The sequence below is a fragment of the Myodes glareolus genome, chromosome X (genome assembly GCF_982192425.1).
Source record: "Myodes glareolus chromosome X, mMyoGla1.1, whole genome shotgun sequence".
Lineage (NCBI taxonomy): Eukaryota > Metazoa > Chordata > Mammalia > Rodentia > Cricetidae > Myodes > Myodes glareolus.
This window is the reverse complement of record NC_142053.1, coordinates 6082559-6110400: the sequence shown is the minus strand read 5'-3', so window position 1 is coordinate 6110400 and position 27842 is coordinate 6082559. Positions and strand designations below refer to the sequence as shown.

Here is a 27842-nt window from a genome sequence, read left to right as displayed (position 1 = left end):
GGAAATTACCAAGTCCACCAAGCAGCAATCCCCAGGAGGTTTCTCTGAAAATAAGGGAAACCAACTAGTCTTTTTCTGGCAGGTCAATCCTGCTGATTCAAGTGACATTTAGCAGTGGACTTTTTAGAGTCTAAGAGTACACTTAGCAAAAGAAAATTGCACTGACAAAAACTACTGACATAATCGTGGCAATACACCACGTGATGCCTCTTGTTTTCTTTTTAAAATCTCCAAGGCTGTACTCATCCACTTGATCAGACCTCATGTCAGGCTGCAGAGCTCTAGAGGGAAATCAAGTATGATGTCTGTCCTTAACAAATATTCCCACGATAGACTCCAAATGACAAAAATGGAGGAAAAACCTAAAGAAAAAAATTACAGAGCAGTATAAGAGAATAAGTTCTACAGAATAGAAGGCAGCTGTTTGGCAATTGGACAGCCTTCCTAAAGAGGTGGTTATGCATAAAATCATGAAAGGCAACATTCAGATTGTTGAAGTATCTTAAACTAGTGAGGTAGGATGTCCTTCTGTACATGTGTTGCTTTTATTGGTTCATGAATAACCTATTTCTGTCAATGGCTTAGCAGAGTAAAGCCAGGCAGGAAATTCAAACAGAGATATATAGAGAGAATAGTCAGAATCAAACAGATACCAGACAGTCACTAAGAGAACAAGACTTGTAGAAAATGAGGTAACACCATGGAGTCATGGAAATACACAGACTAATAGAAATTGTTTAAATTAAGATGTAAGAGCTACATGAAACCTTCTCTAAAACTGACCACATACTCGATAACAAAGAAAACTTCCACAGACACAAAAAAATATTAGTAACCACTAGTGTCTTATCGGATCACCATGAAATAAAGTGAGAATTTATTAATAATTCTACCCAAGAAAGCCTACAAACTCATGGAAGCTGAACAGTCAACTACTGATCCACCTGGGTCAGGGAAGAAATAAAGAAAGAAATTAAAGTCTTCCTTGAATTCAATGAAAATAAAGACAAAACATACCCAAACCAATGGAACACTATGAAAGCAGTGCTAAGAGGAAAGTTCATAGCTCTAAGTGCCCACATTAAAAAAACAGAGAAAGTTCATATTAGAGACTAAACAGCACAGCTGAAAGTTCTAGAAAAAAAGAAGCAGATTCACCCAGGAGGAGTAGAAGACTGGAAATAATCAAACTGAAGGCTGAAATCAAAATAGAAACACAGAAAACAATGCAAAGAATAAAGGAAACAAAGAGCTGATTCTTTTGTAACATGAAGGGCTGGCTTGATGGGGTTTCTGTTCCTCCCAGTACCCCACAGCTGGCAAAAAAAACAAAGAAACTCACACACAAGACTCCATAAGATTATAAACTGATTGGCCCATTAGCTCAGGCATCTTGTTAACCCTTGTAACTTATATTAACCCATTATCATTATCTATGGTAGCCATATGGCTTGGTACCTTTTTCAGCTGTTAGCTCACATGTGGCCTCTTCGGTGGTCTGGGCAGGAATGGCAGAGGGAGCTTCCTCCTCGCTAGCCTATCCTATTCTCATTGCCCCACCTCTAATTCCTGTCTGGTTGACCCGCCTATACTTCCTGCCTGGCCAATCAGTGTTTTATTAAAATACATGATTGACAGAATACAGACAATTCTCCCACAAAATTTCCCTCTTTTTTTTAAACAAAGGAAAATACCCATAGTCCATTTGTTGGGAATGTGGGTGTAGTATTTCAGGTTACTTCCTGCTGATTGGAGGTGCTGATAATCTTATGGAGACCTAAAGGAAATTTAGAGTTATAATCAAGTCCTGACTGGAATATCCTGGGAGTCTTGATCACCTCAGGCAGCAGTTTTGAATCTATTCTGGATGTAGAACTCTGTCATCTGGGCCATCTGTTCGTATCGGAGATTTCTCAGGTGGTCTTCCTTTATCGAACCTGATTTTTCTTAACACCGAATGAATCCACAGCTTCTAATTTTCTCTGGAAGCAAAAACAAAATCTCTTCTCCAAAGCAACATACCTTTTGACTTCAATTTTGAAGCCAAGGTATTTTCAAAATACCTATCTTGGGTTAGTTCAGCAGCATTTATAAACAAAAGTCTTTTAGCAGCTGTTGCTCCTTCCTCAGCATTCAAACAATTCAAAGAGAGTATAATAGCATACAGTATCAAGATTCTCTGTGCATTTTCCACCTTTATGTGGCTTTTTTAAAACATCTATGTCTTTTATTTTTACTTTTTGAGACAGGTTCTTTGTATATCTTTGTCCCACAATAACCCTGTAGACCAGGCTGTCCTTGAACTCACAGAGATCTGTCTGTCTCTGCCTCCCCAGTGTTGGGATTAAAGGTGTATGCTACAACACCTTGAATTCACAGAGATCTGTCTGTCTCTGCCTCCCAGGCATTGGGATTAAAGGTGTGTCCTACCACGCCTTGAAGTCACAGAGGTCAATCTACCTCTGCCCCTTGAAGTCACAGAAGTCAATCTACCTCTGCTTCCCAGGCATTGTGATTAAAGGTATGTACCACCATACCCAACTACTTTCTTTCTTCCTTTTTTACCCTAAGAAATTTAACCTTTAGCCTGCATATATTGTTTAACACATAGTAAACCATTTAGAGGTGTTTTTTTTGTCTTTGAATCTCTCTTTACTGTATCTCTCTCTCTTTTTCTGACTACATGAATCTAAAACCGTGGCTTTGATGGCTGGATCCAGTCCATTCCTTAGCTTTTCAGCCTTGTAGTGGAGGTAACAGCTGTAACCATGTTTATCACCACAACTCTATGGCGTTTCAAGGTCCTTGCAAGCAAGTAAGCTGCAGCATTCTGCTCTTAGACCACACTCAGTTGGACTGCATGCCTGAAAGAATCAGAGTTTGCCCTGGCAGGACGGCCCAGAAAACCGGCATTTTAAAACAGCGCAGCTTTTTTCCTGTTACAGCTGAAAACCGAAAAGCATGCATTCAGCTTTTACTCAAAACAGTTTAAGTGTTTAGTGGCAGGACCTCTTAAAAGTGCTGCAGGGTTTTTCAGCTAAAGCTGAGTCAGGAAGCCTCTCTTACATAAGAGCATTTGCTTGCCTCTAGCAAGCAGAGTAGACCCGAGAAATTGCTGCTACCAAGAAAACATGCTGTACTCTACTCTTTACCAAACTTTCTCACGCTTTCTATGGATTCAGTTATCCACGTGGGGCACCATTTGTAACATGAAGGACTGGCTTATTGGGGTTTCTGTCCCTCCCAGTACCCCACAGCTGGCAAAAAACAAAGAAAATCATACACAAGACTCCATAAGATTATAAACTGATTGACCCATTAGCTCAGGCATCTTGTTAACCCATGTAAATTATATCAACCCATTATTATTATTTATGGTAGCCAAATGGCTTGGTATCTTTTTCAGGTGTCAGCTCACATGTTGCCTCTTCGGTGGTCTGGGCAGGAATGGCGGAGGGAGCTTCCTCCTCCCTAGCCTTATCCTATTCTCATTGCCCCACCTCTACTTCCTGTCTGGTTGACCCGCCTATACTTCCTGCCTGGCCAATCAGCGTTTTAATAAAATACATGATTGACAGAATACAGACAATTCTCCCGCACCATTCTTTGAACCTTTGTCCAAACTAATCAAAAAGCAGAGAGAGAACATGAAATTAAGAGACCAGAAATGAAAAGGGGGACATAACAACAGACACTGAGGAAATTCAGAGAATCATAGGGTCTTACTACAAAAGCTTAAATGCCACAAAGATGGAAAGTGTAAAAAAAAAAAAGAACTTGTTTTTCGATAAGTACCATTTACCAAAATTAAATCAAGATCAGGTGAATCATTTAAACAGACATATAAGTCACAAGGAAACTGAAGCTGTCATAAAAAACCTCCCAACCAAAAAAAGCCCAGGACCTGATGGTTTTAATGCAGAATTTTATCAGAACTTCCAAGAAGAGCTGATACCTATACACCTTAATGTATTTCACATAATAGAATCAGAAGAGTCATTGCCAAACTCTTAACGAAGCTACAGTCACCCTGATTCCAACACCACACAAAGACTTAACCAAAAAAGAGAATTACAGACCAATCTCACTCATGAACATCGATGCAAAAATTCTCAATAAAATTCTGCCAAACAGAATCCAAGACACACATTTAAAAAATTATTCATTACGATCAAGTAGGCTTCATCACTGAGATGCAGGGCTGGTTTAACATATGAAAATCTATCAATGTAATCCATCACATAAATAAACTGAAAGAAAAAAACCATATGATAATTTCATTAGATGTTGAAAAAGCATTTGACAAAATTCAACACCCCTTTATGACAAAGGTTTTGGAGAGGTTAGGGATACAAGGATCATACATAAATATAATAAAAGCAATATATAGCAAGCCAACAGCTAATATTAAATTAAAATGAGAGAAACTCAAAGCCATTCCACTAAAATCAGGAACAAGACAAGGCTGTCCACTCTCACCATATCTCTTCAACATAGTTCTTGAAGTTCTAGCAATAGCAATAAGACAACATAAAGAGATCAAGGGGATTCGAATTGGAAAGGAAGAAGTCAAACTTTCCTTATTTGCAGATGATATGGTAATGTATATTAGTGACCCCAAAAACTCTACCAAAGAACTCCTACAGCTGATAAATAAATTCAGTGAAGTGGCAGGTTAAAAGATCAACTCAAAAAAATCAACAGCCCTCCTATACACAAAGGATAGAGAAGCAGAGAGGGAATTCAGAGAAACTTCAGCTTTTACGATAGCCACAAATAGCATTAAGTATCTTGGGGTAAATCTAATCAAGGAAGTGAAAGATCTATTTGACAAGAACTTTAAGGCTTTGAAGAAAGAAGTTGAAGAGGACATCAGAAAATGGAAAGACCTCCCATGTTCTTGGATTGGGAGGATCAACATAGTAAAAATGGCAATTCTACCAAAGGCAATCTATAGATTCAATGCAATCCCCATCAAAATCCTAACAAAATCATTCACAAACTTGAGAGAACAATAATCACCTTTATATGGAAAAACAAATAACCCAGAATAGCCAAAACAATCTTATACAATAAAGGAACTTCTGGAGGCATTACCATCCCTGACTTCAAACTCTATTACAGAGCTACAGTAATGAAAACAGCTTGGTACTGGCATAACAACAGAGAAGTCAACCAATGGAATCAAATAGAAGACCCAGATATTAACTCACAAACCTATGAATACCTGATTTTCGACAAAGAAGCTAAAAGTATACAATGGAAGAAAGAAAGCATCTTCAACAAATGGTGTCAGCAGAACAGGATGTCAACCTGTTGAAGAATGAAAACAGATCCATATCACCATGCACAAAACTCAAGTCCAAGTGGATTAAAGACCTCAATATTAATCTGCACACACTGAACCTGAAAGAAGAGAAAGTGGGAAGGAGTCTACAACACATGGACACAGGAGACACTTCCTACGTATAACCCCAGTAGCACAGAAAATAAGGGCAACATTGAATAAATGGGACCTGCAAAAACCGAGAAGCTTCTGTAAAGCAAAGGACACTGTCATTAAGACAAAAAGGCAACCTACTGATTGGGAGAAGATCTTCACCAATCCCGCAACAGACAAAGGTCTGATCTTTATAATATATAAAGAACTCAGGAAACTAGACTTTAAAATGCTAATTAACCCAATTAAAAAATGGGGCTCTGAATTGAACAGAGAATTCTCAACTGAAGAAGTTTAAATGGCCAAAAGGCACTTAAAGTCATGAGGAACCTCCTTAGCAATCAGGGAAATGCAAATCAAAACAACTTTGAGATACCATCTTACACCTGTCAGAATGGCTAAAATCAAAAACATCAATGATAGCCTTTGCTGGAAATGATGTGGAGTAAGGGGAAAACTCATTCATTGCTGGTGGGAATGCAAACTTGGGCAACCACTTTGGAAATCAGTGTGGCTGTTTCTCAGGAAATTCAGGATCACTACTCCAGGATCCAGCAATACCACTCCTGGGAATATACCCAAGAGATGCCCTATCATACCACAAAAGCATTTGTTCAACTATGTTCATAGCAGCATTATTTGTAATAGCCAGAACCTGGAAACAACCTAGATGCCCCTCAATGGAATAATGGATAAAGAAAGTTTGGAATATATATGCATTAGAGTACAACTCAGCAGTAAAAAACAATGACACCTTGAAGTTTGCATGCAAATGGATGGAAATAGAAAACACTATCCTGAGTGAGGTAACCCAGACCAAAAAAGATGAATATGGTATGTATTCACTCATTAGTGGATTCTAGCCATAAATAAAGGACATTGAGCCTATAATTCGTGATCCTAGAGAAGCTAAATAGGATGGTGAACCCAAAGAAAAATATGTAGCTATCCTCCTGGATATTAAAATTAGGCAAGATTGCCAGGCAAAAATTGGGAGCTTGGGTGTGGGGATGGGGTGGGGGTAAAGGGAGATGGAGAGAGAGAAGTGAGAAGGGGAGGATGAGGAATGGGATTGTTGGGATGGAGGAAGGGTTTTGTGGGAGTAACTTCCGCTGCCTCAACCAATAGTCGCTGAAATACGAGCCCACAGTGCAGCGGGGAGTGACTTCCACTCCGTCAGCCAATAGCTGCTGAAATACCAGCCCACTGGGGCGTGGTATATTTCTCTTTTAAAAAGAGAAGCAGATCCGGATCAGGCCCTCTTGGTTCCGGCTCTTGGTTCCGGTGCTTGCTCCTGGCTCCTGCTCCCAGCTCCTGCGACTTGGCTCCCTTCCTGACGGTTTATAGTGTATGTAAGTTTTACCCCCCAAAATAAATAACCCCTTAAAACATAACTGGTGTGGGATTGATTCGCCGATAATTGACGCCCAACGTTTGGTTTAAGAACTGCCCCAACCCCCCACTCCCAGCTTGGCCTCCCAGGATACACAGGTCCTGGACAGTCTCTGCCAGCTTACTTTGCCCTGTTTGCACGGATTTTTAAATTTCTCCTTGCAACGTGAGTCAAAGAGCTCACAGCGCAAGCTCCCTTTGAAGTTCCAGCAAGCTGTTTGAAACCCCTGCCATCCACCATAACTGATTAGGAGTGCTGCAAGCAGCTTGACCCTTAATCCCAGCACAGGGACACGGGGCCCAAAGCACTAGGCCTCTTTAGCAACAGCGCAGTGGCTGTGTCACGACCCTCTGCATCCGGTTGAACAGAGCAGCAGGGCCTTGTTTATTGCCTTGTTTATTGGCCACTAGAAGCTCTCTGACCTTTTGTGATCTGTGGATTTAACCTCTGGATTTGAGTGTATATATTCTAGAGTTTACTTCTTCAATCAACACCACTGCCACGTGGATTCAGGTGTGCCCCACCTCCTACTGGCAGGCAACGGTCATTACAGGTAAGATTTTTCTTTTCGGTTGAAAATAAATACATACATACATACATACAAGTACAATTTCCTTTGATTGAAAATGTCGGAAAATATTACTATCCAAAAGTTCAATGATTTTTTCAATTGTGCTATGGAGGATATTCTGAAGGATGTCTCAGATATTCCTCTTACTTTGTTATTCCTGGGATCTGTTGCTTTTTCTGGTGTTTGGCTATTTTATAAGAAAGATACAGTCCTTACAGACTGAATCTACAATGCTGAGGGCAGAGATTAAAACCTTAAGAACAATTCAGACTGATACCAACCTCCTCAAAAAAGAGTTTGGAGATTTCAAGGAGGAAACTAGATCAGAGTTTGGAGTTTTCAAGGAGGAAACTAGATCAGAGTTTGGAGTTTTCAAGGAGGAAACTAGATCAGAGTTTGGAGTTTTCAAGGAGGAAACTAGATCAGAGTTTGGAGATTTCAAGGAGGAAACTAGATCAGAGTTTGGAGTTTTCAAGGAGGAAACTAGATCAGAGTTTGGAGATTTTAAGGAGGAAGCTAGGTCAGAGTTTGGAGTTTTCAAGGAGGAGACTAGATCAGAGTTTGGAGTTTTCAAGCAGGAGACTAGATCAGAGTTTGGAGTTCTCAAGGAGGAGACTAGATCTTTGTTTGATATGACTCGGTCGACTGGCCAAAATATCAAGAAGGTACAGTCTGATATTGCTTCTTTAGAAGGGAGCGTCACTGCTCTGGAGGAGGGGACAAACAAAATGACTCATAACCTCCAGTCCATGACTGTAAGTGCTGAAACATTAGCTGAGAGGATTATAACCATTGAATGTGAAAATCGGACTTTATCAAAAGGGTATGATAGATTAATTGACAGGATTTCCATACAAGAAGGCACAGTACATGCCATGAGGATTATGTCCAAGGAGGATATCGTATTTCTAACGGACAAGCTCCACGCGTTGGAATTATCAATGAACGCGATTGTGTCCAAGGAGGAAATAGTGTCTCTGACGGACAAGTTCCATGCCTTAGAATCGTTAATGAAGGCTTTGGAGCATAATACTGGACAGGAGATTCAGGACTTACAGAAGGCAATGGTGAGCAGATTTAATAAGATTGAGGAAATCATAGACTCTGATGAACAGGAGCAAAAGGTAGAAAGGCAACCTTCACCTCAAAAAACTCTCAGTCTACATAGAGTTATACTTGCCTTTCCAGTAATAACATCAGAAAAGATAACTGGCTCCAAAAACCCTAAGGTCATTAAAGAACATACATGGGAGCCTATACGTATGAATGATCTGAAAGAATTTAAACAAGCAATTGTGAATTATGGACTACATTCATCCTTTGTTAGGGAGATGTTAAAACCCTGGGCTCTGAGCAACAGGGCCCCCCTCAAGATTGGAACCAGCTCACATCAGCTGTCCTTGAGAACGGACTTTGATGGCATTTCAAATGCCTATTCAAACAAGAGGCCAGACTTTTACAACAACAAGAATCAGCGAAAGGAATTGAGGTTTCTCTAGATCAAATTCTAGGGGAAGGGCCTTACTCTGATCCTCAGGAACAAACTCTTTATGATGAAAACATTTTATCCATATGTACTACAGCAGCTCTAAGGGCCTGGGACAGGGTTCAAGACTCAGGTCAGAGAGTAGAATCGTATGTCAGGGTCAAACAGGGTCAGAGAGAACCCTTTAGTGACTTTTTGCAACGACTAACTAAGGCTGTACAAATAGGGATACCTGATCCAGAAGCAAGAAATATAGTAATTGAGTCTTTGGCTTATGAGAATGCCAATGTAGAATGCAAAAGGATCCTGGGGCCTTTAAAGCTCATATCAGCGCCTTTGGACGAATGGGTTTTACATACAATGAATGTTGATACATTTGATTATGGCAATGAAACATGGGTACAAGAAGCAATTTCCAAAGGTAAAAGGAGACATTAGATTACAAAATGCTTTCATTGTGGCAAAATGGGACACATGAAAAGGGACTGCAGACAATGGAATTCCAGGAATAATGCCTCTTCTAGGAATAACAGGAATAGGAGGACTCAGCCTTCAGGTTTATGTAGGAGATGTGGAAAGGGCAGGCATTGGATGAATGAGTGTAGGTCAACAAGAGATAAACAGGGAAACCCGTTGCCATCGGGAAACTCAATAGGGGGCCTCTCGAAGGCCCCCATGGCAAATGTGGTCCAGTCATTTCCTGCAGAGAATATGCCTCTTCAGGGAAATTAGAATGCCCCATGCCTGCTGTTAAAAGCAATAACGGCCTGAAGGATGAGTTAAATGTGGTGAATGAATCAAGAAATCTAAGAGGACAAAGTAAACACATATTCTGGCAGACTTCTATAAATGAACAAAGACCACAGCTAAGAGTGTGTGTAAATGGCAAACTTATTACTGGCTTACTGGACACAGGTGCGGATGTAAGTATCATTACACCAGAGTCTTGGCATCCACATTGGCCTCTTCAGGAGGTAGATATTCAGTTCTTAGGAATTGGAACCCTATCTCGAGTAAGACAAAGCATGAGATGGGTCAATTGTATAGGTCCAGACGGACAAATAGGAAAACTAAGGCCATATGTAGCAAATATTGCAGTGAATTCATGGGGCCGTGACCTATTGCAGCAATGGAACACCCAAATTAACATTCCTGCTGCTTCCAGAGCCTATATTTCTGAGGACAATATTACAAGATATTACGAACTCTTAATGACTTTCAAAGATTATTGGGAGACATTTCCAGTCTACGACCAGCTGTTGGGATAACACCTGATCTAATAATTCATTTAAACAAAACCTTAGATGGTGACAAAGATTTGAATAGTCCCAGAGAGTTAACAGCTGAAGCAGAAAAGGAACTGATGATGGTTGAGGAAAAATTACAGGAGGCACATGTAGATAGGGTGGATCCAAATATTAGTTGCATTCTAGTTATATTACCTTCCAGAATTTCTCCTACAGGAATTTTAATGCAGAGGGAAGATACTATTTTAGAATGGATCTTCTTACCACACAAACCAAGTAAAAAATTAAAAACTTATGTGGAAAAAGTCTCTGAATTGATTATAAAAGGAAAATTGAGACTTCGTCAATTAGCAGGTATAGACCCATCAGAAATTATAGTGCCTTTCACTGCTGATGAGATAAAAAAGTTGTGGGAAGACAATGAACCATGGCAAAGAGCTTGTGCTAATTTTTTGGGAGAAATCAATAACAATTACCCAAAAAGCAAGAGACTTAACTTTATAAAGAGAAATTCTTGGATCCTCCCTCTAATTGTCCGTGATGCTCCAATAACCGGAGCCCATACATTTTATACCGATGCTAATAAATCAGGGAATGCAGGTTACAAATCAGAAGAATTGAGTAAAGTGGAACAAAGTCCTTATGATTCTGTCCAGAAGGCAGAATTATATGCCATCGTTATGGTGCTTAGGGATTTTAAAGAACCTCTTAATATAATTACTGACTCACAATATGCAGAAAGAGTTATTTTGCATATTGAAACTGCTGAATTTATACCTGATGATACAGAACTGACCTCATTGTTTATCCAAGTACAAGACATGATCAGAAACAGGCTCTGCCCTATGTATATAACGCATATCCGATCCCATACGGGTCTGCCAGGTCCTCTAGCACAAGGTAATGCAGATATTGATCAATTATTGATTGGTAGTGTGCTGGAGGCATCTGAATTTCATAAAAAACATCATGTCAATAGCAAAGGCTTGAAAAAAGAGTTTTCTATTACCTGGCAACAAGCTAAGGAGATTGTAAAGAAATGCCCTACTTGCTCTTTTTATAACCAAACACCATTGCCTGCAGGGACTAATCCAAACGGTATTAAAAGGAATGAAATTTGGCAGATGGATGTGTTTCACTTTCCAGAATTTGGCAAGTTAAAATATGTACATCACACCATTGACACTTATTCAGCCTTTCAGTGGGCAACCGCTTTAAGCTCAGAAAAAGCTGACTCAGTAATCACACATTTATTAGAAGTTATGGCCATTATGGTTATACCTGCACAAATAAAAACAGATAATGGTCCAGCTTATGTATCTAGGAAAATGAAATGATTTTTTGCTTATTATAATATTAAGCATGTTACAGGTATACCATACAATCCTACAGGTCAAACAGTTATAGAAAGATCAAATCGTACTATAAAAGATATGCTAAACAAACAGAAAGGGACGAAAGATACCCCCAGAAATAGATTGCATAATGCTTTATTAACCTTGAATTTTCTTAATGCTAATGAGAAAGGTACAACAGCAGCAGAGAGGCATTGGATAATGGAAAAAACTTCTGAACTAAACCAACCTGTTTATTTCAAAGACGTGCTGACCTCTCAATGGAGGCCAGGAGATGTGCTACGTTGGGAAAGGGGTTTTGCTCTTGTTTCCACAGGAGAAGAAAAATTGTGGATACCATCAAAATTAATAAAGGTTCGATTTGAAGAGGAGAAACCTCTTGGAAAGGAGAAATGACAGCTCATCCACAATGATGATATTCATACAGTTGGTAAGAAAAACATATAGAATGGGGGCAGGGTTATGTTCTTATCTCCACAGGAAAACACTGATTTTTGAAAAGTTCAAGGGACCCTGGATATCTGAATACTGACAGATGGAAAATAATGGCCCAATAAGGACTATCAAGAAAACTGAATAGGTTCTGTAAGCAAAATATACTAAATCATATTTCTAAATTTATAGAGCTGGTTTTAGAGTTGGACTCTGGCTCAGTCCCTCTCTAATTCCAAGCCTGTTGTTAAAAGAAAAACCCAGAGTTTCTGGAGTTTCTGTCTCATGTCAAGAGCCATGATATGGGACAGAAAGGAATATGAGTTTAGAAAACATCTTTACTTTTCTTCGTATCTATCATACCTTTCATTAAATATATCTATCATGTCTTTTATTGAATATATGTATGTCTGTATATGTCTATATGATTAATATATGATTATATATTATAATCATATAATATATGATATTAATATATGATTAATATATGTGATTAATGTTTAAGTTTTCCACAATGAACAATAAGTTTTTCCTGCAGTGACATTTGAAGTTTCCAGGAAGAAGATGGGGCCCCATAATAACAACTCCACCTGGTTGATATGACATCATGATACTGATAGCGCTACTACAAGACCTGTTTTGAGTACCAGCTGCACAAGACGATTCCAACGTGGTTAGCTGAAATGATGCACATCTTGTACAACATCCTGGCCAGTCCTCCACAAAATACTCAGAGACTATTTGCAATTTTAAAAGACATTGATCTTGAAATTTAACCATCATTTTGCTTTCACAGGATCCCCCAGAAAGAACATCACCCCCATGACAGCTGGAAGTAATTCTAGAGAACGACGTCCCCTCTCCCAGTAAAGTTTGTCCTTGGGTTTAGGGACATCATTTAGGGGTTGGCTATAATTAGTATAGGGTTGAGGGTTGGGGGAGGAATTTTATAAGCGCAGGAATCCAAAAAAAAGAGGGATAATTGGATTATGGGATAATAGCTTTGTACTTGTGAGTTATTGTTTTTAGACAAATATATTGGTATTGATTCTTATATATTGATACAAACTTAAATTATGTTGACTATTCTATGCATGCATGCTTCTACTTCTGTTTAAAACATTTTTATGTATTGACATATATATATTGTATTGATATATGTATATTTTATCATATTGCATTGTACACTTCTACCTCTGATTAAGATACTTATATATTGTTTATGTATTGATATATATATATATTTACCATATTGCAATGTATACTTGCACATTGTTTATATTTGGAGGTCATATTGTCCCCATTTATTGCACAGTTGTTTACTATTTCAGTCTTTAAGTTAGATAGATATTGAGAATAATATAGATCAATAGTCATCTAAGTTTGTCATTTATAATTAGACTAATCAGGTTCTTTAGATACATAGACATTATATTCAGTATAGATAGATAATCTTCAACCTCTTCAAAGAGCTGTAGAAAATGGCCTTTAATCTAACTCAGAGTTCTGTGGTAGGGAGACACAATCGCTCCTGGCAACACTGATCTATTCCCGAGAGAATGTTGAGCACCAAAGACACTCCACCTGGAGCCTTTCTTCTTGGCAGAACTGGCCTTTGGGTAAAGAAATGCCCATACCTCAACTACTGACAGAGTTACAGAGTATCTGTAAATGGATAAAACAGGACTGTCATATCCTGCCAAGACAGGATAAGATAGTTTTGAAAAGTTCCTTGCCTTTGAAAATGGTATTTCAGTTACGTTAGGCCTTAGCCAAAGTTGGTTGCTTCAACGCTGCAAACGTGATTTTGGGTGTTTGCCCAGGTAGCCAGTTGTCTATGTGATTTGTTACATGTTCTGGAAGTTTGATTGCACTTCCTAATTACTCAGGTAACATTATTTCCCTTCTCAGATCTTTGATGGGATTGAAGATTATATAAACGTAGTTACTTTCTTTTCATGACGTGGCCAAGTTATTTCTTATACAAGACTTAAGCTAGTTAGAATAGGATATTTGTATTTATTGTATATAATTGTGTAGGTTTGTACTTACTGTATATAATTTCGTAGTAGGCTTAGAACTCTCTTACTTAAACAAAAGGGGGAGGTGTTGTGGGAGTAACTTCCGCTGCCTCAACCAATAGTCGCTGAAATACGAGCCCACAGTGCAGCGGGGAGCGACTTCCACTCCGTCAGCCAATAGCTGCTGAAATACCAGCCCACTGGGGCGTGGTATATTTCTCTTTTAAAAAGAGAAGCAGATCCGGATCAGGCCCTCTTGGTTCCAGCTCTTGGTTCCGGTGCTTGCTCCTGGCTCCTGCTCCCGGCTCCTGCGACTTGGCTCCCTTCCTGACGGTTTATGGTGTATGTAAGTTTTATCCCCCAAAATAAATAACCCCTTAAAACATAACTGGTGTGGGATTGATTCGCCGATAGAAGGGTGGATATGGGAGCAGGATAAGGGAGTCATTTTAGCATTGGCAAGGGACTTGACTCTAGAGGGGATCCCAGGTGTCCAAGGAGATGGCCCCAGCTTGTTTCTTGAGCAGCTGAGGAGAGGGTGACTCAACTGGCCCTATCCTATAGCCACACTGATGGATATCTTGCATATCACCATAGAACCTTCATCTGGCGAGGGATGAAGATAGAGACAGAGACCCACATTGGAGCACTGTACTTAGCTCCCAAGGTCCAAATGAGGAGCAGAAGGAGGGAGAACATGAGCAAGGAAGTCAGGACTGTGAGGGTTGAGCCCACCCACTGTGATAGTTGGGCTGATCTAATGGGAACTCACCAAGGCCAGCTGGACTGGGACTGATGGAGCATGTGGTCAAAATGGACCCTCTGAATGTAGCTGACAAGGAGGGCTGACTGAGAAGCCAAGGACAATGGCACTGGGCTTTGATTCTACTGCATGTACTGGCTATCTGTGAGCCTAATCTGTTTGGATGCTCACCTTCCTAGACCTGGATGGAGGGGAGAGGACCTTGGACTTCCCACAGGGAAGGGAACCCTGACTGCTCTTTGGACTGGAGAGGGAGGGGGAGGGGGGAGGAGGGAGGGGGAGGGACATAGGAGGAGGAGAGGAGGTGGAAATTTTTAATTAAAGATAAAAGATGTAAGAGCTATCTAGAAATATGTCTGAGCCATCGGGCAAACAGTATTGTAATTAATATAGTTTCTGTGTGATTATTCTGGTCTAGGCAGCCAGGAAACAAAAGCAGTCTTCACTTATAAATGTAGCACAATTAATAAAAACCCATAGTCAGAAATTAGGGTTCAACCTGAAGGTTAGAAAACAAAAAGCCAGTCACTGGCTCTTACCTCTACCTTAGTCCAAAATGGTGATCCTGCCTCCAGAAATCTCAAAATTAGATTGTGCCCATGAGCTGTCTCTTCCTGTCTTATATTACTCTCTAGTGCTGGGATTAGAGCATGCACTGCCCAGTTTCTATGGCAAACTAGTGTGGCTACTGGGATTAAAGGTGTGTGTCACCACTGCCTGGTCTGTAAGGCTGATCATTGCAGCTGTTTTACTCTCTGATCTTCAGGCAAGTTTTATTTATTAAAATACAAATGAAATATCACTACAAACTAGGGCTTACTCCTACAGGCTGGAATGTTAGGTGAGAACGGAATACAAAGACAAAGATAACAGAGCTAGAGAGATGGTTCAGAGGTAAAATACTTAATGCTCTTGTAGAAGACATAGTTCCAAGTCTAAACACCCACATGTTGGCTCACAAGCCCTTTTCTGACCTATGCAAGCAATGCACATACATTGTGTGTTACACACATGCAGCCAAACACTCATACACATAAAACAATTTTTAAAATCTAAAATAAAATAGGCGAATAATAGACAACAAAAGCTCATGTTTGCTGTGGTTGCAACTGATCCTTTAACTTGTAGTTCTCACCTCTGCATATAACAGTGGAACAGAAACTTGTAAGGAAAAGAGTACCATTGACCACAGAACCAGCATCTGTAATTTTGATACAGACCAATGGTAAAAATCAAGACTGAAGATATTGAAAAAGATTTTTGATAGTGAATGATAAGTCTCTCAGACACTGAATGACATTAATAGCATTTTGAGTATTAAAATGCATTTTCCCCTGGTCATTTTCCATTAAAAAACTTAGATGTTACCTGTTATTAACTTTAAATGTTTGACTTCCTTTACCCACAAAATAGAAAGTATAAATCATGCGTAATGTTAGGGAGGAAAAGTAACTGAAAATGATGAAAACATATGACCATCATAAACAATTTTTTAGAGTACTTAAAGAAAAGAAGCTGGTCTCACTCACTCCTGAGAATTATGGAGAAAAGAAGAACAGCAATGAGAGCATATCCATAACTGTTTTAGAGAGAAGGCTGCAATTCAGGACCCTGCACTACCCAACAGATATTTGAGGAATGCAGCTGAGGTTAGAAGAGGGAAAATGACCCTTTCTGTTACTATCACCAGCAAGTTTTAATATAAGTATACAACAACCTTTTAACATATGAGAAGGTGATCAATTTACTCACTTTAAAAGAAGTGCCAAATGTTGAAAAGGAAAGTCATATTGATAAAGAGTGAATTGTGAGTCTGGTTGGAAACAAATAAAGTCATGGTTATGCTCTATAAGCATCAATCACAAGCCAAACATTACTCATCACATGTAAAACCATAAAGCCCCCTCCCACAAAGTGAATAGAATCATCTCTACTTTGCAGAAGAAAATGAAACAAACGAGAAAGTAAAAACATATTCCAACCAATATGACAAGTGAATGCCCTTCATACACAAACCCCTTTCAAAACTTAATAAATGTTCAGCATATAAGAGACAAAAGACACGAGTAAACAATTGCAGAATATATAACATATATGTTCAACAAATACTAAAATGCCAATACAACTGATAATGAAAGAAATACAAATAAAAATAGGCAAAATTATTTAGACATCAAGTTGGTAAAAATTTAAACATTAAAATACATACAATTGGAAAAGAGGTAGAAATGAATACCTATACTTTGGTATTAAAGGTTCAACAAGTAAATGTTTTCTAAAAGATAATTTAACAAAATATAAAATGTCTTTTAAAATCTATATTCTCTGATTCAATATTTATATTTATAAAATTTTCCTATGCAATACTTAGAAAAGTGCAACTACTTTTACATAAGAGTATTTAACAATTTTATACTAGAAGATGAGTCAGTCAACTAAAATCTGCCCTATATATGAGGTAAAATATAACAACACTAAATTTATACATTGTGATATACACACTACATTCAGAAGAGCCCCAATCTCTCTGTGTCTCCATATCTTTGTCTCTGTCTCTTTCTATGCCTCCCTCTCTTCTCCTCTCTGTCTCTCTCTGTCTCTCTCTCTGTGTCTCTCTGTCTCTCTCTCTCTCTCTTTCTCTCTCTCTCTCTCTCTCTCTCTCTCTCTCTCTCTCTCACACACACACACACACACACACACACAGACACTCACACTCACACCTCAGGACTAGAATTCAAGACCTGCTTGGATGCCAGTGAACTCCAGGTCAATTCTAGCTATTTAATGAGCTCATCTCTAACTAAAGCCTTTGAAAAGGGCTGGCAACATAGCTCAGTGTTATAGTATTTGCCTAGCATGCATGAGACCACAGGTTCAATCTCAGTACTGAAATATTTTCTAAAGAAACAGAAAAAGGGCAAAAGAATTAGAAAGATATACCCATAAATTTATTCTAATGCAGGGTTAGTGGTTTGACTCAGTCACAGAGCACTTACCTAGTCTGTGCAAGGTTCTGATTTCAATTCCAGACATGAAAAGAAAGAAAAGAGAAAAGGAGGGGAAACAACAGAGGGAAAGAATATTGGTGGTATGGCCTGTAATCACAGTACTAGTGAGGTGGACGTAGCAGGTTCAAAATTCAAGGTCATCCTCAACTATATATTAAGTTTAAAGCTAATCTTTAAGAAAAGATAAGAGAGTACCTGTCTCAAAATACCCATGGATGTTATTAGATCAGATATCTACTGCGGGGGGCCATCCTGACCAGCAGGAATGAACGCCACCAAAAACGAGAATTCCTTCTCTGGTCACATCTTTATTTGGAGCATTCCCTTGAGGAAAATTGGGGGAAGGGAAGATAGAGCAGGGACGAGAGAAAGCTTAGAGAGAGAGGGTTGGGCCCAGAGGCAGCTGCTTTTAAGCGGTGGAGAGGCTTGAACGCTGTCCTGATTGGTTAATGCCATTCTGCTATTCTGAGCATGTGCAAGCAAGGGTGCAGGCAAGGGTGCTCAGCCCCACATGGCTACCTCCAAACTGCAGGACCACCTGTGCCTCCAGGTGGCTCCCTACAATCTACGTAAACAGTCTACTAGTTTCTCAGTGTTCAGAGAAACTAGAGAGTCCTCTCTTCATTGATGCAGCATTTGGGAAGACAGTTTGTTTTTATGCCCAAACCCTTCCCAGGATTCTTCAGCTCTAGTCAAATAGGACACCCCCTCCTAGCCCCCTGCCCTAGCACTCCCAGCACACTATTCCTACACACACCTATTTCTGTTGTGTGCCTGCTTGGAAAGCCTTCTTGCTTTGCCCTTCCTTGTTACCCCACCTTCCCTCACACCCTCACAGCCTAACCAAATCCACAGAGGTCCAGCTTTTATCCCCATTTAAGCAGCCAACCAAAAATGCCAGGCAGCATATGCCTTGCCAGTGTGGCCATAAATCCCTCAGCTTTCTCTCCTGCACCTCAGCACAGATCCTGCTCAATAGACATCTGGCAGGGAGGGCACAGATGTGGCAATATGGACCTGGAGATCTGGGAAGGTCATTATGGAGAAAATCCCAAAAAAGGGTATGGATTCTGCTCTGTACCCTATTAACCTTGCTGCTTGTACCTTTCAAGTCCTTGACAATTTATGGCATAGCCAACAATCCCATTAGAGCAGGGAAGAAGGTGTTCAAATTATATCATTGGCCTGGAATGTGGGTGTTTTGAAGGCTGTTCCAAACGAACGATTCACTGGACAGAACTGGCAGTTTCCATTAGAATGGAATTTGCTTTGCAATTTCATTAACGGAAACAAAATTTGTCCAGCCTTCAGGTTGCTTGTGGAATGAAGCAATAAATACCTGGATCAAAATTGTACCTCGAATTTGTAAAGGCTAAATATAGCTCTTGCAGTGTATAATTAGGGTGTGTTTTGTATAGTTGGAAGTAATCAATGAGTAGCAATTTGATGCCACAGAATGAAAGAAGCATTATGACTGTTACATGATGTAGCTTCTGATTCTAAGCAATGGATACATGCATATTTTTATGTTGTGTATAAACATGATGGCCTCTCTCCTGTTACTCTGAGGAATCTTGGATAACTCACATGTGAAATTAAAAGCATCTTATTCATTCAGTTATTTATTATTCTCAGTGAAATGAGTTAGGAATTTGTCCCTATGAATAATGTTAGCCATAATCGTTAATTTACTCCTATTCATTGGCAGTAATAAAAATGTACAAGGGGAGGCAGAAACATTATTTCTTGCTTGAAGTGCAATTTCATGTGGTGAGAAAAACATGTTAATATGCTGCAAAGTGCTACAGAAATTTAGTTCTCAAAGGAATGGCGGTATTAAATGTATTCTGACAAGAGGGAGCCTCTGAAGAGAAACATTTATCTTCATAAAGTCATTCAATTTACTAAGCAGCATCATAGTCTTCCTGCAATCTGCTCACTCCATTAAAGGCAATGCTGTGGCACAGCTTCTGTCACATGAGAAGTCCCTGAACTTCTCAAATGAGAAAGAATGGGGTTCATTCCCCAAATAATGCCTTATCCCCTTAAAACTCACAGACTCAAACTCAGCTGCACATATTCAGATTCTGATAACTTTTTCCAAAATAAATAAGTGGGATACTGACATCTTCTTTCCTTTCCCCACCATAAGCTATTTGTCCACATTCCTATGAGAAAACAGATTTTCAAGTCTTTCCATTTTATTGTTTCAGGAAGCTCTTGGATCTGAGGGTAGTTGCCTGAGATGGAGCCCAGGCATTTCACAGAGCTCAGAGGCATCATAATTGCATCAGTTGCTCTACAGAGTACTTTAGTCTGTTTTCATTTCTTAGTCAAGGCATTCATATGTATAACACAATACAATGATTCATTCTTGGAAACTACAGACAGAGAAGGGATTCTGGTTCTATGAAGTTACATGCTTGCCTTATAATTTTCAATAGTAGGTGTTGTTAATGAGATCAAATTATGAAGAAATGCAAACAGATTCCAGAATCAAAGCTTTGATGCCAGCCCGGACACATGGTAGTGAAGAAAAACAAATCAAATCATTTTTAAATAACATGATAACATTCACCACTTACCTGATTGCATTCTTTTCAATGCTTTGTAAATAGCTACTATTCTAGGCATAGGGATAAATATCTTACCTACACTCCTTTTATGAGAAAGAACATGATTTCAAGTACATTGCAAGAGTAAATGGGGTATGAATCACAAAATAAATACTAAATTTAAAAAGGGTATGGTGGGTAGTGATTTAAAAATCACAGTGCAAGTTTATCTAGAAGAAAAAAAGTATCTTTAACTGAACAAATAAAGTTAAGATTTTGTCTACTGATAGATACCAAAAGCCATAGCTGGTGCTGTCCAAAAATGAACACAGAATAAGGCATTTGTATTAAAACTAGATTATTGAAGGGAGTTCTAGGGAAACAGAAACAAAGCCTTCATTGGTCACTATTACAATATTAGCAGCCAACTCACAGCAGGGGTTCAGTAAATTTCTGTTAAGCTGCTAGAAAAAAAATGAATGTAAAAGGTCATTGCTCAGTTTTACTCTGGGAGGTTGTAGAATCAGTTGGTGCTATTCTAATCTAGTCTTTCCATTATACTGGCTTGTCAAAAGTAGACTGCATTCAATTAGCAGGATGTATTTTGAAACATTTGACCTGGGAGAAAGAGTCTTCAGTGATCAGCTCCCAGAATTCTGATTCTCTGCTCTGAATGAAAATTATTGTTTGTTTAAGATCCCTCATGTGTTAATCTTTTGGCCCATGTTTTCATTAAATCCTTACAATGGTCCACTTTATCAATGACGATTATCAGAATGGTAAATGGTAGAATAATATCTATACCTCAATCATTCATCAGGTTTTGTTCTCAATTGTGTTTATTGCAATGAACAAGACAGAAGATATTGCCTCTGTTGAATCAATGGTCAGAGTTGAGGAGTATCATTAAATATTCATCCAATGAAACACACTGCTACACTGATGATGAACACTCCAAAGAAGCACACAGTGGTATGAGAATATATTTGATAAACATTTTTAAGGATCAAGAAAAATTAACTAGATTTCAAAAACAGAATTGGGAGGAATGGAGGAAGGATAGGCTGCAGTCTGGATGTATAAGAGAAGAAAAATGAAAAGAAAAAAGGAAGAATTACAAAAAAAGCAGAAAGGAAGTATATTCCACACAAAAGGGACTTTCTTTGAACAAAGGCCCAGAAGCACAAATTAACATATGTCTTCTGAGAAACTAAAAATGCCTGAGTACATGAAGAAAAGACAGAAAAGGAATGAGTAGCCTAAGATGAGCATGAGCTAGGCCAAAAGGTCATGGTACCTATTTGTAAACATGTTAACAAAATCTTAACTATTGTTAAGAATTTGGTCTAAGAATAGCAGAAGGCCAAAAAGATCTAAAAGAAAGGAATAAGGGAGATGATAAGATCTGGTTGTTAAGAAGTTTCTTTTGGCTGCATAATGGACATGGGGTGAAGCCGGGAGAAAAGGTAGTAAATCTACCAGAATAGTCATCTAGAGAAGAGAGGATTGTGGGATGATTTGTAGGAAGGGTAAGACAAAGGTGCAACCAGGCTGGGGGTAGATCGTCTGTAGGAATTTGCTCAGTGATGCACTGTAACAAACTGTGAAAACAATCAGATGAACAAGGAAATGTTTTAATATATGTTCTTCATAACTCATTTGGCAAATTGCCAGTCTAGTTAGAGGTCAACACAGTAAGAGACAGGTTTCAAAACTTCAAGAGCTCAATGTTTATCAGTCCAATGATTCTGAAATAATCTATGAAGATAATAAGTTGAGCAATCACTGTCTGAGTTGAGTAAGAACAGAATGTCCCTTTAAAGAAAGCATTCGTTCTCTAAAAGTAAAATCATTTGCTTTCAGTACTATTTTATTCAACATTTATTAATGAGTCAAGACAGAATCTGACCTGACCCCAAGCACAGATTTTACAACACATCAAACACATTCAAACAGTGCATGTCTAAAAATTAATACACAGTAATTCATTAAAAATATTTTATATGGAAACTGTCCATGGTGGTGTAAATCTTTAATACAGTCAGGAAGCAGAAGCAGACCGATTTATATGAGTTTAAGGCTAGCCTGGTCTACTTAGTAAGTTTTAGGCCACTCAAGGCTGCATAGTGTGTGTGTGTGTGTGTGTGTGTGTGTGTGTGTGTGTGTGTATCTACCTGGCTGAATGTATACACATATAGGTATATATGCATGTATATGTGTGTGAGTGTGTGTGTATCTACCTGGCTGAATGTATACACATATAGGTATATATGCATATATATATATATGTATGTGTGTGTGTGTCTGTGTGTGTGCTTATATATACATATGTATGTGTCAAAATGAGAATTTGAAATTTCAAAGGAGTGACTCAGTGTGAAGGTTTGAAAGAAAATGGCCCCCATACGGAGTGGCACTATTAGGAAGTGTGGCTTTCTTGGAGTAGTTATGACCTTATTGGAGGAAGCGTGTCACTGTGGGAGTGGGCTTTAAGGTCTCCTATGTTCAATCTATGACCAGTGATACAGTTCACTTCTCATTGTCTGTGTATCAAAATGTAGAACTCTCAGCTCCTTCTCCAGTACCATGTCTGCCTGCATGATGCTATGTCCCATTGTGATGACAATAGACTGAACCTCTGAACTGTAAGCTACTGTGATTAAATGTTTTCCTTTTTAAGCGTTTTCATGGTCATGGTGTCTCCTCACAGTAATAAAAAGCCTAATTAAAACAGAATTTGATACCAGGGATGGGTATTGCTGTGATAATCCTGACCATGTTTTTAGGAGAAATTTGGACTTTGGTACTTTGGGTTAGGAAAGCAGCAGAATGCATTATGTGCTGCATAATGGAGCATACTAATAGGAGAAAGGAAGAGAGTAGGGCTAAGGATGTTCTGAACAATGGAAGCCTTGTTCAAGAGATTATAAAGAGATTATAAAAAAAAAGAACATTAGAATGAGGCCTAGCAATCATTCTTGTGATATTTTGGTGAAGAAAGTGGCTTCTTTTGCTCTTGTCCAAAAAGTCTTCCTGAAGCTAAAGTGAAGAGTTCTGGATTAATTCCACTGGCTGAGGAAATCTCCAAACAGCCTAGTATAGACTCTGTTGTGTGACTATTAGTGTTCATTTTAATGAGGATTTATAATGAAAAGGAGCAAGTTGAACAGGGTAAATTAGAAAATGTAAAATTTGAGGAGATAAGGAGCACCAGGAAGTTGACTGGAGCTAAGTCCTGCATTCAATGAGATAAACAGATGAAGAAATTGAATAAAGGAGTTGTGAACTCAAGATAAGATCACACCCACCCAGGTGAATTTCCAACTTGTAAAAAGGTATTAAAGAAAAGATGAGAGCCAGCTGTGGTGGTGGTAAATATCTTTAATTCCGCTACTCTGGAGACCAAGTCAAGTAGATCTCTAAATTCAAGGCCAGCCTAGTCTGTAGATCCAGATTCAAGATGGATAAGCTTAGGTAATGAAGGAAACCATGGAAAACAGAAAGCTGGTGAAGATGGAATTGAAAAATGGGGCCATGTTTCAGCCCCCAGAAAGCAACAGAACTAGACAGTTTCAATCACATGGTTCTGGCTTTAGAGTCAAGAATAGAGTAAAGGAGTTATGAAATCTTCTTCTATGACTAAGGAAAGCCACTGAGGCCAGGTGTGTGGTAGAAATGTTCCTGCTCGGAGGTCCAGAGAGGCCATTTCATGAAGCTGTGAAGGTGAAGCCTGAGTTGCCTTGGAGAATACAAGGTGTTGGAGATTCCAGCACCATGGAATAGCTGCTGAGGGGAGCAGCTAATAGGAAGTGGAACCAACCCAAAAGAAATAAGTGTGTTGCAGTCAACAAATCTGAAAGGAGTTGATGTTCTGAAGGACATTTTAACATCACACATGGAGATGCAGAGTTTAGAGTTTGCCCAGCTGGTTTTCAGTCTTGCTTTGGTCCAGTATTTCCTCACTATGATCCCTTCCCTATATTTTGGAACAGTCATATATACACTGTGCATTATGTGTTAGAAGTATAGGATCTGCTTAGGGGTTTTGATTTTACAGGGAATTACAGTTAAGAGATTGGACAAATCTCAAAAGAGACTTTAAACTTTGACTTTTAAATAAGTTTGGGACTGCCATAAACTATGGGGACTTTTGATGTTGAATTGAATGTATTTTTGCATTATTATATGGATACAAGCCTATGGGAGCTAGAATGTAGTGGCCTGAAAGAAAATGGTCCCCATACAGATTAGCACTATTGTGAGGTGTGGCCTTGTTGCAGTAGTTATGACCTTGTTGGAGGAAGTGTGTTACTGTGGGAGTGTGCTTTGATGTCTCCCATGCCCAAGATATTGCATACTGTCTCAGATCATTTCCTGTTGCCTATGTCAAGATATAGAACTCTCAGCTGCTTCTCCAGCACCATATCTGTCTGCATGTTCTCACGACCTGTCATGATGTTAATGGATTAAACTGAAATTGTAAGTCAGACCCATTAAACGTTTTCTTTATAAGAGTTTCCATGATCATGGTGTTTATTCACAGCAATATAATCACTAACTAAGACAGTCTGAACAACATGGCCATCACTGTCCCATATTACTCCATACTAGGCTTTGCTACTATCTGCCTCTGGAGTTGTGAACTCCCCTCTTGGGGTACTTTTTAAAGTGAAATATTCCCTAGAGACTCATATATTGGAAAACTTGACCCCAAGTACTGTTTGGAGGATACTGAAACTTTTGGAAATGGAGTTTTGCTAGGGGTGGGTTTTAGGAATTTACAACCTTATAAACTATAAACCTCTCTCTCTCTCTCTCTCTCTCTCTCTCTCTCTCTCTCTCTCTCTCTCTCCCACTTCCTGTGTGTGAATGGAAATTTGGTCAGTCAGCTTGTTGTCCCTGCAGGCAGGCCACACCTTACACAGCCTTATTAACTCTAGTCCACTGCAACCATAAGTCAAAATAAAATCTTTCTTCTCTAACTTCCTTATGGTCATGGTATTTTATCACAACAAATCAAAGGAACTAATATACCTTTCTGTTTTTCTGGATTTGGTTTCTCAACTCCAAGTACATTTAAATCTTCAAGTTATTTAGAAACTCAGAATTCCTCCACCTTCCATGATTTTCTAAAGAATGACTTTCCCTAAGAGCCTCAGCCTTTGCATAACCTCCTCCCTTTGAGAATTGGTGGTAACTGTGATCACATCTGTTAACAGAGTATGGAAGAAGTGACAAGAAATTACACATACCTTTTCATATGAAGCTCCATTTTAACTGATATTTTCCCCCTTCATGGCTTAAGCTAGTAGCCATGTGGAGCAATATGGCATGGCAAGGGATAACATAGCATATGGCATCTGGCCTCAATCCAGTAAAAAAAAATCCATGATAGAACAATGGCAATTTGTTGCAAAAGGAGCAGCAGGCCACGTTCCCACCGCCCAGCTCCCAGGTAGTTTACACCCAAAATAATTACAGGGAAACTGTATTCATTTAAACACTGCCTAGCCCATTACCTCCAGCCTCTTATTGGCTAACTCTCACTTATTGATTCAACCCATTTCTAATAATCTGTATCTCACCACAATGTCGTGGCTTACCGGGAAAGATTCAGTATGTCTGACCTGGCAGCTTTATGGTGAGCAGCTCTCTTGACTCTGCTTTCTTCCTCCCAGAATTCAGTTCTGTCTTCCCCGCCTACCTATGTTCTGACCTATCAGGCCAGGCAGTTTTCTTTATTAATTAACCAATGAAAGCAACAGATAGATAGAAGACTCCTACATCAGCAATTATATCTGCCAACAACCTAAATGGACTTTTAACATGAGTCCTTCCTCATTGTTTTAATTTGCATTTCCCTAATTGCTAGATATGATGAACACTTTTTGAGAAATTTCTTGAGCATTTCATTTCATCTATTGTGAACTCTCTATTTAGATCCTTGGCTCATTTTTTAAATTGAATTACAGAAAAGAAGTTAAGAATGAGAAAAAAATAATGAGGCTGTTATATTTTAAGAAACAATATTATTTTGTAGTTACCTAAAAGTATACACAATACATGTAAGTATATATACAAGCACACTTGCATGCACAAACACACACACACACATACATACATATACACATGTAGATGGATGCTATAAAGTACTCCCACACTAGCTCAGTATTTGGTATAATAAAGCGTTCTTTATTTAGGGGCAGACTCACAGATTACAATCCTCTGCACGAGCAAGGAACAGGAACTGAATCCAGCAGCAGCAGCAGCGGGGGCGGGGAGAGCACAAACTTTATGGCTGCATTTATACTAAAAGAGATCATGCCCGAGTGGGCTGGTATCTTAAAGGCTATTGGCTGAAGGAATTCCCACGGTGCACATGTATGCACATACACACATCTTAAAGAAAATTCCATCACTTGGGTTGACAATACTCACCACAAAAACCATAGGCAAACAAAAATCACAGTACCATGCCCACACACACACACAAAAACTCCTTTTGAATGATTGGTCATGGTAGTCTAAATGACTCCCAAAACAATATAGTTTGTTGGAGAAGCCCTCCGTTGCCTCTCGGAGATTGAGGGTGGTGGGCCTTTATTACTAAAGGCACCTCAGAGTCAGGACACAGGACTCACATGATTTGAGCTGAATCTGGAATGAAATCTTCTTTTCTGTGGCCTAGTGACCATGGTTCCAGAAAATACTCTGCAAGCTGCCAAGGGAGGGAAGCAATTAAATAGTCATACCCAGAATCAGTATCTATGGACCATGGTAATTATCAGCATGACAAGATATACATAAAGGAACAATAAGTAGCACTCACACGTCAGTGGCAACTAACAACTATCTAACTGTACTTAAGGTCTACTCAACAGAAGTAAAATCATACCTAATACTGAACTACCTTCCTATGGATAGTGAGGTTATGGAATGCCAAAAATAATCTACTACCACCTCTTTTCTAGACCAGTATAATTTCTAACTCCATTCCAAATCTTATTCTTATTCCCACAGATAAATGTAGCTACCACCCCTCATCAAAGAAACCTCTCTTTACAGCAAATGACAACCATCACAGAAAACCACAACCTGTAAACAATGCAGAGAACAACAAATAGTGGGGGCCCAGATCCAGTGACTACATCTATATCACAGTTAATGCATCTACAGCTCAGTGAATACTGGGCTTAGTGATGGAAAGAGCCAAAGACCAGGAAGTCTGCTGTGAAATAGTTTTTCCTAGAGATGGCTGCATAAACAAGTACAGAATAATACCAATACCAATGGACATGCTAATGCAAAAGAGGAAAATTGTTGTAATGTCCTAATCATATATAAAGAACTACATGACTTCTGGCAAAAGGGAGAATTAGCCCACAATAACAAAGAAAAATAGGGTATTAGGCTAAGAATGGGGGCCATAAGAAGGATTCAAAGAGAATATAGCTAGGAAAGGATAGGAAGAAGAAAGGGAGAAAGGAAAGCTATATGAATCTATTTTGGTTAAAATATATTCAAAATAAATAAAATAAAATATTCTGGGATATACAGACACATTTTTAATA

The 27842-nt window shown here is 39.0% G+C and overlaps 1 protein-coding gene across 11 annotated transcripts in view; it reads right to left on the bottom strand.

Moving 5' to 3' along the window:
- Positions 1–27842, bottom strand: part of Ids (iduronate 2-sulfatase) — a 252787-nt gene that overhangs the window by 45852 nt on the left and 179093 nt on the right. For 4 of the 11 annotated variants that reach the window (XM_085684667.2, XM_048457754.2, XM_085684658.2 and 1 more), the window contains one exon: positions 26443–26989. The exons of the other annotated variants lie outside the window; for them this stretch is intronic. In XM_085684667.2, coding sequence (XP_085540793.1) covers positions 26895–26989 — 95 coding nt within the window. In that variant the 3' untranslated portion in view covers positions 26443–26894. Of the gene's footprint in view, positions 1–26442; positions 26990–27842 lie in introns of those variants that run through there. 11 annotated transcript variants of the gene reach the window in all.